At 45.6% G+C, this 18,204-nt stretch overlaps 1 protein-coding gene across 5 annotated transcripts in view; it reads left to right on the top strand.

Moving 5' to 3' along the window:
* CCDC33 (coiled-coil domain containing 33) overlaps positions 1 to 18,204 on the top strand; it is a 154,606-nt gene that overhangs the window by 135,338 nt on the left and 1,064 nt on the right. For 3 of the 5 annotated variants that reach the window (XM_083630315.1, XM_083630313.1, XM_083630317.1), the window contains 8 exons: positions 9,924 to 10,119; positions 11,345 to 11,433; positions 12,106 to 12,237; positions 13,019 to 13,109; positions 14,032 to 14,159; positions 15,273 to 15,359; positions 15,489 to 15,608; positions 17,384 to 17,443. In XM_083630315.1, coding sequence (XP_083486441.1) covers positions 9,924 to 10,119; positions 11,345 to 11,433; positions 12,106 to 12,237; positions 13,019 to 13,109; positions 14,032 to 14,159; positions 15,273 to 15,359; positions 15,489 to 15,608; positions 17,384 to 17,443 — 903 coding nt within the window. Of the gene's footprint in view, positions 1 to 9,923; positions 10,120 to 11,344; positions 11,434 to 12,105; positions 12,238 to 13,018; positions 13,110 to 14,031; positions 14,160 to 15,272; positions 15,360 to 15,488; positions 15,609 to 17,383; positions 17,488 to 18,204 lie in introns of all 5 variants that reach the window. The other 2 variants (XM_083630314.1, XM_083630316.1) reach the window with 2 other exon arrangements.

The raw sequence follows: 18,204 nt of genomic DNA, 5'->3' as shown, positions 1-18,204 counted from the left end.
GCCCACCCTGTGGAACGCCCTCCCATCAGATGTCAAGGAAACAAACAACTTTCTGACTTTTAGAAGACATCTGAAGGCAGCCCTGTTTAGGGAAGTTTTTAATGGCTGATGTTTTATTGCATTTTTAATATTTTGTTGGAAGCCGCCCAGAGTAGCTGGGGAAACCCAGCCAGATGGGCGGGGTATGAATAAATTATTATTATTATTATTATTATTATTATTATTATTATTATTACCCTTTAATCAATGGATTGATGATATGACATCACTCACAACCTATGAACAGACTGCTTACAGGCGCAGACTCTGTTTGGATAAATAGGATAACATTTGGACAGAGTTATGGCACTTCCTAGAATCATCGAATTGTAGAGGGGGTAGGAACCCAGCGGGTCCTCTAGCCCACCCCCTGTAATGCCAGAATCTTGTCTAAAGCATCCCTGGCAGATGGCCACCCAATCTCTGCTTAAAAACCTCCTAGGATGGAGAGTCCACCACCTTCTGAGGGAGTTCATTCTACTGTTAAATGACTCTACCACCAGAAGGTTCTTCCTGATGTTTAGCTAGAATCTCCTTTCTTATCATTTGAATCCGTCCATTTGGATCCTCCCCACAGAGTAGCAGAAAACAAGCCGGCCCCACCCTCCACCTGGCAGCCCTTCAGATATTTGAAGATAGCTCCATCTTGGCACTACCTACAAGGAAAGGCAGTGTGTTCCCATCCACCCCCAACCCGAAGAAGGGTTTACAAAAAGATAAAACAATAAAATCAAGGGGGGAAATACAACAACAGTTGAAAATCTACCCCAAGTTTAAATGCTAAAACAGGTTGAAATTCACGTCAACTTTCTAAGCATCTGGGTAGGTTTGTCTAAACAAGAGTGTTTTTAGCAGGCGCTGAAAAGAATACAGGGAAGTTTGTGTTGAGTTGTGCTGTGTTGTGTTGCGATGTCCCTATGGAAATCTTTGGGAGAACATGAAGCTATTGGAAGCTTTTTAAAACAAATCTATTAAAAGAAAGATGCTGCCCTCTGCAGCAGAGAAGTAGGTTTGCAGAAGATGGAAAGGATTTGCTGAAACAATTAGAAGAACTGGAATACAAAAAGGGAGGTGTGAGGTAGTCGAGGAAACAAGGAAATGAAGGATAGAATATGGAAAAGGAGAGATGTATTTTAAACTGTTTTTGTTTTAATTTATGTGTTTAACCTAATGGGTTTGGGTTGGGTTTTATAATATTTGTATACTGTATTGTATTGTGGTGTTTTTTTCACTTTTTTGTGTTTTTTTTCCTCTTTCTTTCTTGTCTTTATTTTTCTTTTTTCTTCTTTTTCTGTAACCTTCAAAAGTAATAAATATTTTTTTTAAAAAAAAAGTAGATTTGCAGAAACGCCCTAGCCAACTAATAAATAAGCCTTCGCAATGTTCCCATGCTACAACTCACTGTCCTTTGGCCATACTGTCAGGGACTGATGGGTATTGGGTTGGTATTAAATTTCTGTCCCACTTTTCCTCCCAAACACCAAACTTTTAAAACAATGCATTTTTTAAAAAGCTTATTTAAAGCACACCATACATTTAGAGCACATGGCTCCCCTTCCAGGAATCCTGGAAACTGTAGTTTGTTAAGGGTGCTGGGAATTGTAAAGGAGCTCTGCATTATCTGAAGAGGTGCCATTTCATGGAGGAGGAGATTTCGAAGGCCACTAGCACTGATGGCTCAGCTCTGCCTCTACAGTCGGAGGGACTAAATGCTTCTGGAAACTACAGGAAGTGAGAAGGGTCTTGTGCTCAGATCCTCCTTATGGGTTTGCCACAGGCATCTGGTTGGCCACTGTGAGAACAGGGTGCTGGACTAGATGGGTCACTGGCCTGATCCTGCAGGCTCTTCCTCCATCTCTTTCCTCTCCGTTTGGCAGCCTGTAAGCAAGCACACTAGGGACGCAGGTGGCGCTGTGGTCTAAACCACAGAGCCTAGGGCTTGCTGATTGGAAGGTCAGCAGTTCGAATCCCCGCAACGGGGTGAGCTCCCGTTGTTCAGTCCCTGCTCCTGCCCACCTAGCAGTTCGAAAGCACGCCAAAGTGCAAGTAGATAAATAGGTACCAGTCTGGCAGGAAGGTAAATGGCATTTCCGTGAGCTGCTCTGGTTTGCCAGAAGCGGCTTAGTCATGCTGGCCACATGACCCGGAAGCTGTCTGCGGACAAACGCCAGCTCCCTCGGCCTATAGAGCGAGATGAGTATGCAACCCCAGAGTCATCTGTAACTGGACCTAACGGTCAGGGGTATCTTTAGGTAAAGGTAAAGGGACCCCTGACCATTAGGTCCAGTCGTGGCCGACTCTGGGGTTGTGGCGCTCATCTCGCTTTATTGGCCGAGGGAGCCAATGTACAGCTTCCGGGTCATGTGGCCAGCATGACTAAGCCGCTTCTGGCAAACCAGAGCAACGCACGGAAATGCCGTTTACCTTCCCACCGGAGTGGTACCTATTTATCTACTTGCACTTTGACGTACTTTCAAACTGCTAGGTTGGCAGGAGCAGGGACCAAGCAACGGGAGCTCACCCTGTCGCGGGGATTCAAACCGCCAACCTTCTGATTGGCAAGTCCTAGGCTCTGTGGATTAACCCACAGCGCCACCCACGTCCCACCTAATAGCTAGGGGTACCTTTACCTTTTAAGCAAGCACCCTACTGGGCACCCATCCATTCCCATGCCGGGGGGGCTGAGGCCTTCAGCTCTGACGCCTGGGCCGTGAGTCATATCAGGATACTTCCTTGCACAGTGATTTCCAGCAGGCTTCCTCGTCACGCGTCAGAAGGACAGGCATTCTCCCCCTCTCCAGAATTCGAGGCAGTCAATCTCCCTGTTCTGCAAACAAACAAACCAAGCTTATCTCTTGGCATCCCATTGAAAGCTGGGGCAAGGCCAGGTGCCTGTGAGGTCAGCAGTTTGGCATGGAGGCAACTCTGTCATGGCCATCCCCGTCCCCAAGTGCCCTCTCACCCCCACTGCCAAGGGAAACTGCTGCTCACATTTGGATTACTGCCTCCCATTTGCTTGATCTGCCCCAACAGAAGCATTTGCCTGGCAGGAAATTTGGGTACTATTTAGTGTGAGGCATGGGGAAAGGATTTGCATTTCAAGGGAAAGCTGCTTAATCAGTCATTTTGGGGGGCTTCTGGGTCCACTCCTGTCACTTGAGGCTCAAGTAGCCTCAGTGGCACAGATTGCCGTAACTTTGACTGCTGGCCCAGCTGCACCCCTATTTGGACAGGGGTCGCCTAACTCCGGTTGTCTGTGCTCTGGTGACCGCCAGGATCAATTACTGCAATGCATTGGGCATAGGGCTGCCTTTGAAAACAGTTCAGAGACTACAGCTGGTGCAGAATTCTGTAGCCAGAGTGCTGACCAGGGCAGGGCAGTCCGAGCACGTTAAAGCAATTCTGGCACAGCTGCACTGGCTGCCAGTTAGTTTCTCAGCTCAGTTCAAAGGGCTGGTTTTGACCCATAAGGCCTCACATAGCTCAGGACTCTGGTACTTTAAGGACTGCCTCTCCCCACATGAACTAGCCTGGACCCTGAATTTGGCATCTGAGGCCCTTGTCTGTGTGCTCCCTCCACGGCAAGTGCAGAGGACGGAGACATGAGAATGGACCTTTTCAGTGCTGGCCCCCCACTTGTGAGATGCTTTCCTCAGAGAGGCACGTACCTTCACTATCTCCTTTAAGGCAGCATGGAAAACGCTTCTCTTTACCCAGACTTTTGGCCCTTAATTTTGAGGGGTTTAGCTATTTGTGCCCTCTTTCACAGGCCAGAATGTGTTAGACCTGCCTTTGATATGAATGAATGTGGTTTTAGTTTTTTATTTTTGTTTCATGCTGGTTTTAATTGTTGTGCTATTTTGTAAGTTGCTTTGGGTTGCTTTTTATAAAAGAAAAGCAGCAAATAAGTGCAATTAAATTCTTCTTCTTCTTCTTCTTCTTCACACTTTCCAAAACAATATGTGAATCAAAACACAGCCATACTTCAACATTCACACTTCCCCAATTTTGCAATGCAGTTCTCCAGCCAAAGTGTGTTCCAAACTGCATATACTAAAGTGAGGTGTGCCTTAAAAATGCATGTGTTAGCATGGGAAAACCTTTAAAAATGTGTCATGTTAGGGAAAAACAATTTGCTTAAATGTGTGTATATGGCAAAATTGCATAAAAACATGTGCATATTAGCAGAAATTTGCTGATGAGTTTGCCAAGTGATGTGGAGAACTGAACTGAAGGTTGGAAAAATTAGAACATTGACAGACTTGCCCGTCCCTATTTAGGGCCAATTTGGAATTTATTCTAATCTCCCCACCCCCCCAATACTTTTTATTGCTTTTTTGTAACAACAACAAATAAAAAAACCCTCTTACATTCAAAAATTTGTATGTCTTCATATCTACCCTGCGCCATATTGCACCCGAACTTCCTTTCATCCCTTCAACGGTTTTCATGTCTCAAATCTTTTCTTACAGTTTCTTATTTACACTCCATCCACATCACAAGATTTGCATTAATCCTGCTACAGTTTTTAAATTCCTACAATTACTCCGTATATATTCAACAAATTTACTCCAATCCTTTTCAAACTTTGCTTCTGTTTGGTTCCGAATCTTCTAGGTCAATTTCGCCAATTCTGTGTATTCAAACATTTTTGTCTGCCGCTCCATTAAAGTTGGGATTTCTTGGGATTTCCATTTCTGAGCCGCTAAGATTCTAGCGGCGGTCGTTGCGTACATGAATAGTTTGTAATCTTCCTTTTTTAATTCATCCCCTGTTATCCCTAGCAAAAATGCTTCCAGGAGGATCTCAATTTCCGGCACCAACATTTGGGATCTGTGTAAGAAGACAAAGCTTGCACTTTGCCTCTCTCATATCTGCTTTTGCGCCTACATGCTTTCTATAGCCGGATGGGTCACTATCTTCATTCGGAGAAAAGCTGCAGGTGATTAGGAAAGCATCTTGTGCTGTGTGGGCGGGAGGACAAGGTCCCTCTGCTGCAATTCTGCTGACCTTTTTGTGTGCAAACCACTTGCCTTTTTGCTGAGAGACAAGCGGGAGGGAGGGAAGAGGGAGAGCATGTGGCTTGGAACAAGCAGACAAGGTCACTCTCGTACTGCGGGGCAGGATCTCGCTGAACCAAAACAGCTGTTGACACGGGAGGAAGTTGGCGTGTGCAATCTGGCCAAGGTTAGAGGGGGTTGGGGAGGAGAATCCTTTTTCGATTGCTTACATCATGAAAACATAGGACGAGCCCTACAGCTTGATCAGGCCAAATGCTTGTCTTGTTCTCATAGTGGCCAGCTGGATGTCTCTGGGGAGCCCACAAGCAGGCTGTGCAACAGCCGTGCTCCCCAGTCTTGTGATTACTAGCAAATGCCATTCAGAGATGTACCACCTCCCATAAAGGTAAAGGTAAAGGGACCCCTGACAGTTAAGTCCAGTCACAGACGACTCTGGGGTTGCGGCGCTCATCTCGCTTTTAGGCCAAGGGAGCCGGCGGTTGTCCACAGACAGCTTTCTGGGTGATGTGGCCAGCATGACTAAACAGCTTCTGGTGCAATGGGACATCGTGATGGAAACCAGAGAGCACAGAAATGACGTTTACCTTCCCGCCAGAGCGGTAACTATTTATCTACTTGCACTGGCGTGCTTTCAAACTGCTAGGTTGGCAGGAGCTGGGACAGAGCAACAAGAGCTCACCCCGTCACAGGGATTCAAACTGCCGACCTTCCGACCGTCAAGCCCAAGAGGCTCGGTGGTTTAGACCACAGCGGCACCCACATCCTGACAAACCAACTTATAACACCATAAAAAGATAAAGGGACCCTTACAGTTAAGTCCAGTCACGAACGACTCTGGGGTTGTGGCGTTTGTCCACTCCACAGACAGTTTTTCCGGGTCATGTGGCCAGCATGACTAAGCCACTTCTGGTGAAACCAGAGCAGTGCACAGAAACGCCGTTTACCTTCCCGCCGGAGCGGTACCTATTTATTTACTTGCACTTTGACGTGCTTTCGAACTGCTAGGTTGGCAGGAGCAGGGACTGAGCAAAGGGAGCTCACCCCGTTGCGGGGATTCAAACCGCCTACCTTCCGATCGGCAAACCCTAGGCACAGTGGTTTAGACCACAGCGCCACCCACGTCCCAAACCACCTCCCATACTGGAGGCAATAAGTGGTCACTCTGACCAGCAGCCACTGATGGCTTGATCCTCCATGAATTTGTCTAACCACCATAAGTGTCTGAAATCAGACCCAGGCTGAAATCATCACATGTCAGCCACTGATGGCAGGAGCTACTACAGATGGATCCTCCTCATGACTTGAACAATGAAAAGACATGATGAAAAACCATTTCATCAAAATGTTTAAATGAACATCCATAATCCCAGCAGAGACATCACCTTGCCAACAAAGGCCCGTATAGTTAAAGCTATGGTTTTCCCAGTAGTGATGAATGGAAGTGAGAGCTGGACCACAAAGAAGGCTGATCGCTGAAGAATTGATGCTTTTGAATTATGGTGCTGGAGGAGACTCTTGAGAGTCCCATGGACTGCAAGAAGATCAAACCTATCCATTCTGAAGGAAATCAGCCCTGAGTGCTCACTGGAAGGACAGATCCTGAAGCTGAGGCTCCAATACTTTGGCCACCTCATGAGAAGAAAAGACTCCCTGGAAAAGACCCTGATGTTGGGAAAGATGGAGGACACAAGGAGAAGGGGACGACAGAGGACGAGATGGTTGGACAGTGTTCTTAAAGCTACTAACATGAGTCTGACCAAACTGCGGGAGGCAGTGGAAGACAGGAGTGCCTGTCGTGCTCTGGTTCAGGGGGTCACGAAGAGTCGGACACGACTAAACGACTAAACAACAACAACAACAATTCCATAGGGACATAAGAAGAGCCTATTGGATCAGGCCAATGGCCCATCTAGTCCAGCACCTGCTGTCACAGTAGTCACACAGATGCCTCTTCCAGTGCCGTAGCGTAGGGGGTGCAGGGGGGCCGGCCGCACCGGGCGCAACATCTGGGGTTAGGGCAAATCCACGGGTTAGGGGGCGCAAATCCACGGGTTAGGGGGCGCAAATCCACGGGCTAGGGGGCGCAAACTACTTGCCTTGCCCCGGGTGCTGACAACCCACGCTACGCCACTGGCCTCTTCTGGGAAACTTGCACAAGAGCCCCATAGTTTCCAGCAGCTAGTATTCAGAAGCACTGCTGCCTCCAGCTGTGGCTAGTAGCCATCGCTAACCCCCCCCCCCTTCCCTTTTTTTATATATAAAAAAATATTTTTCAAGATTTCTAAAATAACAACATTTTCCCATTCATCTTAACACCAAATTCATCTTGTCTGGCTCCCCCCACCCCCAGTTCCCAATTTTTTTTACATTTCTTCCCCTTGCATATAATTACTTTTCAATTCTTTTTTTAATCTAAGATATCCAATTATCTCATAAATGCTACACCAATCCTGCTAATGTTTTAACATATTTACAGTGTTCTTTAACATAATCTATAAATTTTATCTTCTCATCTTGATGCCTGATCTTCACAGTACGTTTTGCCATTTTGGCGTAGTCTGTCATCTTGTTTGTCCATTCTTCCTTCGTTAGTACGCCATCTTCTTTCCACTTTGGGGCAAATAACAATCTAGCAGCCGTGGTAGCGTACATAAATGGTCTCTTTACATTCTTTGGTATTTCTTCCCCCATTATTCCAAGCAAAAAGGCTACTGGTTTTTTATGAAAAGTTATCTTAAACATTTTTTAATGCATTATATATCATTTCCCAGAAGTCTTTTGCCTTTTTGCAAATCCACCACATGTGAAAAAAGTGCCTTCATTATCTTTACATTTACAACATATTTTGGAGGAATTTTATACATCTTTGCAATCTTTACCAGAGTTAAATACCAGCAATACATCATTTGCATATAATATTCTTTCAGTGTACTACACGCCGTAAATTTCAAATCCTCTTTCCACAGCTTTCCCCATGACTCAGGTGGGATATTATATCCCAAATCCTTTGCCCATTTTATCATTACATCTTTAACCTCCTCATCTTTCGCCTCCCATTCCAACAGCAGTTTATGCATTTTTGATAATAATTTTTCATTATTCTCCAACAGTTCTTTTTCATACTTAATTCCTTCCCAAAGCCTTTTTCTTTATCACTTCTGAATATGTCATTTAGTTGGTGGTATTGTGACCAATCTGTTAACAGGCGGTTTATTTCTCCATACTCTTTTACCTTCAATTTATTTTCCACCTCTGTTAACAGATCTTTGTACATAGGACAATTCTCTTTCATGTTTATTTTTTTTGTGAACGTATTGCCAATAATGCTATTTTTGTTTGAACCAGACCCGTAATCAGAGGAGCAGAACACTTCAAACAATGGGAAAAATATATCTTTAAATTTGTCTGGCGGGGGGGGGGGGAAGCCCAGAATAAAATATTAATTATTAATGGATGAAAAACAAAGAAGGGGATTCTCACTGCAGGACCTGAAATTATATTATGAAGCGTCTTGTCTTTGCTGGTTGCGGGAATGGGTACAATTAAAGAATACAGATATACTGGATTTAGAAGGACATGATAACAGATATGGTTGGCATGCTTATCTATGGTATGAGAAAGTAAAAATACACAAGGGATTCCTGAACCACATTGTAAGAAAATCAATTTTTATCACTGAGATCCTTCCCCACGATATTAAATTCATCCTTCCCCATATCTCCATAGCTCTTTTAATTCCATTCCACACTTTTATATAATTATCTTTAAAAATATTTATATTTCTATTTGTTAACCATATCCCTAGATATTTTATTTCTTTACTACCACTAAGTCCGTTTTTTGCTTAAATTCATTTTTCATTTGTTCTGACATATTCTTCAATAACGCTTTTGTTTTATTTTTATTAAGCTTGAAACCTGCTACTTGTCCAATTTTATCTATCTTTTTTACCCTTGGTATATTTTCCAAGGGTTCTTTCACAGTTATAACCAGGTCATCCGCAAATGCTTTTAACTTATACGCTTTACTCCCTAATGTAATTCCTCTTGTGCTTTCATCCAGTCATATTCCTTGTCAATGTTTCTAATACTAAAATAAAAAATAATGGAGACAGGGGGCATCCCTGTCTCATTCCCTTAGTTATTATACAGGTTTCAGTTAATACATTGTTTACTGTTAAATTCGCCTGTTGTTCAGAATAAATTGCAAAAACACGATAAATTAAAAACACGATAAAACATCAGTCATTAAAAACTTCCCTAAACAGGGCTGCCTTCAGATGTCTTCTAAAAGTCAGATATAGTGGTACCTCGGGTTAAGTACTTAATTCGTTCCGGAGGTCCGTACTTAGCCCGAAACTGTTCTTAACCTGAAGCACCATTTTAGCTAATGGGGCCTCCTGCTGCTGCCGCACCGCCGGAGCACAATTTCTGTTCTCATCCTGAAGCAAAGTTCTTAACCTGAAGCACTATTTCTGGGTTGGCAGAGTCTGTAACCTGAAGCGTATGTAACCTGAAGCATATGTAACCCGAGGTACCACTGTACCTTTTATAAATGTCCCCTTCCAATGTACAACAAAACCCATCCATCCAAACAGCACCAATGAAAATAAGAGGCTCTGGGTAACGTTTGTCTAAACAAGTGTGTCTTCAAGAGCTGGCGGGATGCCAATGCTGATGGGAGTCTTTCGTATTTCAGCAGGAGAACATTCCACAACACAGGTGGCACCAGTGGAAAAAGCCCACCTCCATCTTGCCACAAGCTGATAATCATCAGGCCCTGTCAAAACTAACAGGGTGCAATTTGTGGATTCTAACTAACTTTATTGGGTCATAATTCTTCCTTTTTTCCAATGGCTGCCAGGAGATGGACAATTACCATGCAGCCATGCAGAGGATGGCGGATGATATCCTGTCCCTACGCCAGCACGTCACCAACCTGGAGTCTGAGAACAGCGCCCTGCGACGCAACCTCGCCATGCATGAAGATGTGGGCCGCATCCTGTTTCACGACATAGACCCTGACGTCATGACAAAGGCCGAAATCATTGACAGGATATGTAAGGAGATTGCCCAACTTCTTTTGCCAATCCTTGCTTAGGGCCAGGCTGGAATTTGGTCCTAACAAAGTAATAATAATAATCAAAAAAAATATTTATACCCCGCCCTCCCCAGCCAAGACCGGGCTCAGGGCGGCTAACAACGGTATAAAAACAATTGATTAAAATACAACTTAAAAACAAGATTAAAGTACAACATTAAAATGCAGCCTCATTTCAGTGGAAACTCAAATCAAAAACTTTTGGGGGATAACAACGTCAAGTCTTCACCAAGGCCAACTATCCAAACTGGTCCTACATGGACCAGAAAAAAGCCAGGGAAGTCCCCAAATAGGAGTTCCATCACAGAAGGGAAAAAGGAAAGAGGGGGAGGGGATCAAGTTGATTCCAAGCCAAAGGCCAGGTGGAACAACTCTGTCTTACAGGCCCTGCGGAAAGAAATCAGATCCTGCAGGGCCCTGGTCTCATGAGACAGAGCGTTCCACCAGGCCGGAGCCAGAGTTGAGAAGGAGGATCATAGGAGGATCAATGCTTTGGAACAGCCCTGTATGAACACCAACCAGAGCCCTGTGGGAAACCCATAAGCAGAACCCAAGGGCAAGAGCACTGTCCCATGAGAAGAGCTCTGCTAGATGAGGTCCATGGCCCATCTAGTCCAGCATCTTGTTCTCACAGTGGCCAACCAGATGTCAGTGGGAAACCTGCAAGCTTGACCCAAGCAGAAGAGAACGGGATGCTGGACTTGGTGGACCATTGGCCAAATCCAACACTCTTCTTATGTTCTCATCTCATCTTTGCCTTACCTGGTCATCCTCTGTATTGCTCAGAGCTAAAGCACACAATTTGCTCAAAGTCCCAAATTCAACCCCTGCTGTATCAGGTTTTTTTAATAAAAAAAAAAATATGGGAAACACCTTTGGTTGAGACCCTTGAGCAGTGCTGCCAGTCAGAGTGGGCAGTGACAGATGAGATAGTCCAATGGTCTCATTCTATATAAAGCTGCTTCTCATGTTCATAGCCTCACTCACTGATGTTGAGAACTGGGACACATAAGGCAAGAAGCCTCTTATATCATGGAACCATAGAATTGTAGGGTGGAAGGGACCCAAAGCGTAATCTTGTCCAATCCCCTGCAATACAGAAGGCAGAGCATCCACCATGGTGTATGAGAGCCATGGTCCTCCCTGGATGGGGTTTTCTCCAGCTTCTGCCATTTGCTTTTTAGTAACCCTCAAGCAGAAACTAAGTGCTGGGGCCCGGGAGATGGCCAGAATGAAGGACCGTGTTCAAAGGCTGCAGAATGAACTGATTCGGGTAAGCGTTTCTGTGTTTGCCATTCATCACAGCTTTGGAGAGACCCTGCATTGTGGGTAGGAATGGGGGCAGTGATTTATTTGGTCCATATTTTAATAGGAACCTACCTGATTCCCAAACCAGGATTTGAAATGAAACATTGCCAGCCTCCCAAACTCACACTTCACTGCATTTTGCAATGAAGTTATCCAACCAAAAAATGCATACCCAAAGGAGAAAGTGCACACATGTGCTTCTCTTAGTTAAAAAAAAGAAAAAGGGTGTGTGTGTGTGAAAAAAATGGTGATATATGGGGAGATTTTGTATACAAAAATGCACTTAATAGGTAAAATGCACATGTGTGCGATTTTTCATGTTCACTTAAAAAAAATCACAAACTGACATAGAAATGGAGAGAAGTGAACTTAAGATTGAGAAAATGAGAAATGGAAAGAAATGGAAATGGATAGATTTGTCCATCAAGGATAATGGGATTTGTAGTCCAGGAAACTCTGGAAGATCACAGGTTTTCTACATCTGTTCAGCAGAGGATCAGTCAGTCCCCGCTAGGTCTGGGTCTGGGTCTGTCCAGAGTCCTCCACATAGAAGCCTCTACCACTCACTCCCCACCCCCAAAGAAATCAGGACTGGTTCCATCCCATCTCAAGGGCCTTGGTCCTTTCCCACCACCAGAAAAATGACCGAGAGAAGGACCTCGTGATGCTGCAACGAGCTCACCAGCAGCAGCAAATGGTGCTAAGGAAATACCAGGCCAAGATCGCCAAGATGCAAACTCTGGAAGATGCAGTGAAGAAACAGGAAAAGGTGAGGGGAAACGGTTGGGAGAAATGTGAAGACATCAGGGTAGGGGCTTGGGGGCAGAATCTGGGGAGGCTGCTCAGGAGGGACTCAGCACAAATGGCAATTCGGGTTTCCTGTGGATTGCTGTTTGCTCTGATTCAGCGGTCAAGAGCAGGCTTCTACAGGGAAACCACCAGGGCAAAAAAGACACTCGGTCTCAGAGGTTTAAAGCGCAGACCTGGAACTGTGGCACAGAAAGCTGTGTGGACGAGCCCCGAGTAGAGTAAGACACCTTGCCATCTATAGGGCACTCACCCCATAAAAACATTAAGCCCAGAATCTGGTACCACCTCATGAAAGTCACTGTAAGGTCGCTTGTATCATGTGGCAGCTGACAGAATGGCCTATGAGATTGAGCCTGTTCAGCTTCTACTTAGATAACTCAACTGGAGGAGAGACCATCGTTTCCCAAGGGCGTCTGTCTTACTGTTATACCAAATCTTACCCATGGGGCAACCTCTCCCAGTAGCATAGGTGCCAACTCCTTGGGGCTCTCAGTGCCCAAACACTCACAAAATTCCCCATGAAGGGGCCGGGTAGCCACAAAATTTGGTGCCAGGGCCATGCACGCTGCATGGCAGCCATGGCCCCAGGAGTCCATGGTCATGGGGCCAAACTGGCACTCCTGCGCATTGCACTGAGCCCATTGCTGGAGACCAGCACATCACAGCCGTCTCTCAGAAGCTTAGGGTGGAGTGAAGGGTCCCCTCCTATAAATTCATCCAGTGCTTCTTTCCATTGAAAGGTGATTGAGAGGATGGAGATGATGCTGGAAGGGAAGATGAAGGAGCGGTCAAAAGAGGACACCCAGTTTTCAGAAGCACCCCTCGGCTCAGGTGAGTGTGACTGCTGGCAATTTGTGCATCTCCAGCATCTCTGCTGCACTTGCTGCCATTCAAAGTTGGTTCCCTGCATTGGAAAGGCTCATTTGACAACATCAAGAAAGCGAGGCTTTCGTGTCATTGGCTCAGTCCTGGGGAACACTCTGCCACTGGGGATTCAGCAGGCACCTTCTGTGCCATCTTTTAAACACATGCTGAAAGCTTTTCTGTTCCACTGGGCAATTAAGACTACGTCCTTCAACAAGGGCTAATTGATGTCTCATTTTATGGTTTTATTATTGGAATCTGCTTTGATATATTTTTATGTATAGTGGTATACAAATATTTTTGTATAATAATAATAATAATAATAATAATAATAATAATAATAATAATAATAATAATTTATACCCCACCCTCCCCAGCCAAGACCGGGCTCAGGGCGGCTAACAACCAATAAAAAACAAGTTGATTGAAATGCAACTTAAAAAACAGGATTAAAATACAACATTAAAACAGTAAAATGCAGCCTCATCACAGGAGGAGAAAGAAAAAAGAAAGAGGAGGAGGGAATCGAACTGATTCTAAGCCAAAGGCCAGGCAGAACAACTCTGTCTTACAGGCCCTGCGGAAAGAAATCAGATCCTGCAGGGCCCTGGTCTCATGAGACAGAGCGTTCCACCAGGCCGGAGCCAGTGTTGAAAAGGCCCTGGCTCTGGTTGAGGCTAATCTGACTTCCTTAGGGCCCGGGACCTCTAGGGTGTTGCTATTTATGGACCTTAAGGTCCTCCGTGGGGCATACCGGGAGAGGTGGTCCCGTAGGTAGAAATCAGTTGAGCTTGCACCCCTGAAAATGTAAAGAGGCTTTTCCTTACTCCTTTTTGCAACAGCTTTCTCTTTCCTTTAGTTGAGCATCTTCTGCTGTCTTTACCCCCAGTTCCAGGTGACAGCTGGTCCAAGGGTCTCTACTCTACCTTGATGATGGAGAACATGAGGTTGCGAGACGAACTGGGCAAGTCTTCCTACTATCGTTCCCCCATCATATTGCAGCAGCAAGCGCTACCGGTAAGATGTTGCTGTTCAGCAACCATCCATCCTGTGCACTTTCCCTGGACAAAATACCTTGCAGAAATAAAACAGGGCATTTGTCCTGGATTAAATCAGGACAGTTCTCCTGTGCATAATTCTCTGTTGAAATAAATCAGGACAGATGTCCTGTACATAATACCCTTTTGAATTTACTCACATTTTACATTACTATGCAGTATATGATCGTAGTAGTAAAAAAAATAAATTTTATTTATACCCCACCCTCCCCAGCCAACACCGGACTCAGGGTGGCTAACAACCAATAATACAAACAAGTTGAATGAATACAACTTAAAAACAAGGTTAAAATGCAACATTAAACCATTCAAATGCAGCCTCATCACAGCAGGAGAAAGGAAAAAAGAAAGAGGGGGAGGGAATCAAATTGATTCCAAGCCAAAGGCCAGGCGGAACAACTCTGTCTTACAGGCCCTGCGGAAAGAAATCAGATCCTGCAGGGCCCTGGTCTCAGGAGACAGAGTGTTCCACCAGGCCGGGGCCAGTGTTATTATCAGAAAGTTATTATCAGAAAGTGTACAGAACAAATTCCTTGAGCATCCATGGTATTAGCTAATCCTGGGCTAAGACAAAAGTGAGGGAGAAGATGACTGCCCTGTTTGCCGCTAGCCCATAATTAACCTACTGTGACTGGGTCTCTTCCCTGACACCTGATCCTTTTGATCAGAAATCCCAGGTAGTGGCGTAGCACGGGGTGGGGGTGAGGCGGGCAACCCACGCTACACCACTGCCCAGAGGTTGGACATCAGAATTTCTGCATGCAAAGACACCACAAAGCTACGGTCCTCCACTAAAGAGATGGGAACATAGCAAGAGGGAGGCCTCTGTAGGCTGATCTCCAGGTGAGCAGAGCTGGGTGGAAACAAATAACAGGTGGCAAATAATGCAGTTGGGCAGAAAGTTTTCAAAGGAAGAGAGACTGAGTATGCGGAGAAGTGGGTGTTTCAGGCAGTCTGATTCCATGGGTCTTTGCAACAAGTTAAGTACTTAACCCGAGGTACCACTGTATTACCTTTCTCGTGCTGCTTCCTCTCTTCTCGTGTTATAGAACTTTCTCTCCTCACCCTACAGGATACGTTTTCCAACAGCAACGAAAAGCTCTCTTTGATTTCAAAACTGGAGAGGGCAGAGGCTCGCATCAATGCCTTGGAGAATCAGGTAAGGGGCCTCTTTTTAACCTTCGCATCCGTTGGCATGAATTCCAGCTCTACGGTATCCTTTTTGAGACAAGGCAACCAGAACAGTGCACAAGTTTGTCACAGGCATTGTCTGTTCTCTCTGCCACAGCTGGAGGAGTCTGCCAGGAAATGGGGGCGAGAGAAGCAGGACTACAGCACCCGACTTCTGGAGCGCGATCTTGGATTGGACCTGTCACCAACCCCTCTACTCCTAGGGGACACGTTGCTGGTGAGTAATTAGCATATCTGTGGGCAGGAATAGAGTTTCCCGGGGCAAGTTATGATGGCTTTCTGGGTGGGCCTTAGGGAGACATCTATGTCTAACCATTTTCACAAAGGATGGGGCAGTTCATCCCATTCTTTCCTGATCTAATTGCAACAGGACACCGGTGGCGCTGTGGGTTAAACCACAGAGCCTAGGACTTGCCGATCAGAAGGTCGGTGGTTCGAATCCCCACGACGGGGAGCTCCCGTTGCTCGGTCCCTGCTCCTGCCCACCTAGCAGTTTGAAAGCACGTCAAAGTGCAAGTAGATAAATAGGTACCGCTCTGGCGGGAAGGTAAACGGCGTTTCTGTGCGCTGCTCTGGTTTGCCAGAAGTGGCTTAGTCATGTTGGCCACATGACCCGGAAGCTGTACGCCAGCTCCCTCGGCCAATAAAGTGAGATGAACGCCGCAACCCCAAAGTCATCACGACTGGGCCTAATGGTCAGGGGTCCCTTTACCTTTACCTTTATTGGTTGACATCCAGACCATCACAACTTGGGATGGAAGCATCTGTCAATTTCTATTCTCTTAGTTTTTCATTTTCCCACCCTTAAATTTGGTTCTCCACATTTCTGCATTAATTCGCAAAATAAATAAACAAATAAATCCCCATGAAAATGCACCAGCAATTTTAGTGCCAATTTTTCCTAAACACATCTTTGTATGCAGTTTTGATTGACATACATATTTTTTGCAAGCAATTGCTTCTAATATAATGCATTTTTGTATGTTGTTTTCACCAATATTTTCATATTTATAGGGACTTCCCCCTAATAGATGCATTTTTGTAAAAAAAATGTTCAGTTGGAGAAGTGCATTGAAAAATTGGAATAAGTGTGAATTTTAAAAGCTGCTTCTGTGTCTTGGTTCTCAACTTATTTTGGAAAGAGAGAATTTTATAGATTCAGCTTCATATGCCAACTGAATTGATTTTCTCCCTGATCCATCGTCACAACTATCTAGCACACAAAGAATTCCACTGGAAACAGAAATAGGGGCAGAAATTCCTGTAATCTGCTTGTTCACCTGAGGTCAGGAAAGTATATATGCTGTATTTGCAATCTTTTTTCAGTCCACAAACATTAGATACATAATTACATTATTTCCTGCCTTGTTTTTGACGTTATCCTTCCACTGAAATTAATTGCATAAGCTTCAGCCATAGTGGAGAGTAAGATGAAAAGCATTAAGTTTTAGCAGAAGCTGAACTGCAGCAGAATGGAAACCATGCTGATTGCAACAAAACCAGGATGGGACTGAAATTGCTGCCTCCTTGCATCCCTACATCTGGCCAATAAGAGCCATGAGGGAGCTCTGGTGTCTTCTGGACCTTGGGAACTGCATCCCTTCAAAAGGGAAAGTAGAGGGAGTTAGGGTTTCATCTGTGAGAGCCAGTGTGGTGTAGTGGTTAAGAGCGGTAGTCTCGTAATCTGGGGAACCGGGTTCGCGTCTCCGCTCCTTCACATGCAGCTGCTGGGTGACCTTGGGCCAGTCACACTTCTTTGAAGTCTCTCAGCCCCACTCACCTCACAGAGTGTTTGTTGTGGGGGAGGAAGGGAAAGGAGAATGTTAGCCGCTTTGAGACTCCTGAAGGGGAGTGAAAGGCGGGATATCAAATCCAAACTCTTCTTCTTCTTCTGTGCACAACCGCACCCACCCCCAAAGTTCAGCCTAGACTTAGCTTGGAAAGTTCTAGTATGCCTCTAGCTCACCAGAGTGCTCCCTTACCCACTCACAGGATGAGAAGGAAGGGAGAGGAGATGAAGAGCAGAAGAATGCAAAGATATATGGAGTGAAGGCGAGTGCCCCAAAGTAGCCCAGTGCAGGTTGGCTCCATTATAGGTCAGTGCAAGGGCTGCCCCTTGTTGGGCAGGTGTCTTGACCCAGCGGCTCAAGGGCAGGGAGAGGGAGTCCTGTGTTGCTGAAGTCCAGCTCCCATCATCATCCCTGACCATTGGACAAGATTGTCGAGGCTGATGGGGGTCCAGAGTCCAGCAACACACCCAGTCTCATGTTGCACCAAGGGTGACGTAGGGTTTCTCCAGGAATCTGACAACCAGAGATGAAGTTTTGGTTTTGGAACCTCGGGTGCCAAAATCCCCTACAAACGTGGGGTTCTGCCTCATGCAAAACCAATCCACAGAGTCCCTAGTTTTCGTTAATTGGGGGCAGGTGTTACAGAGAGCCAGTGTGGTGTAGTGGTTAAGAGTGGTGGACTCATAATCTGGTGAACCGGGTTCGCTTCCCCGCTCCTCCACATGCAGCTGCTGGGTGACCTTGGGCTAGTCACACTTCTCTGAAGTCTCTCAGCCCCACTCACCTCACAGAGTGTTTGTTGTGGGGGAGGAAGGGAAAGGAGAATGTTAGCCGCTTTGAGACTCCTTGGATATCAAATCCAAATCCAAACAGAGAGCAGCCTGAGAACCCATTCCACATGCCTGGTCTAAAGGATCAGCATGGCCTAATCCCAGCTAACCTATCAGTGCTGAGAGATGCTCCTTTGCGAGAGGCTTCTCTGCAGGGATGAGTCAGGCGGTGAGCTCCCACCCAGAGCCGTCT

This window comes from Podarcis filfolensis, assembly GCF_964270895.1.
Source record: "Podarcis filfolensis genome assembly, chromosome: 9".
NCBI lineage: Eukaryota > Metazoa > Chordata > Lepidosauria > Squamata > Lacertidae > Podarcis > Podarcis filfolensis.
The sequence above is the reverse complement of the archived record's forward strand: the minus strand, read 5'-3'. Positions and strand labels throughout refer to the sequence as shown.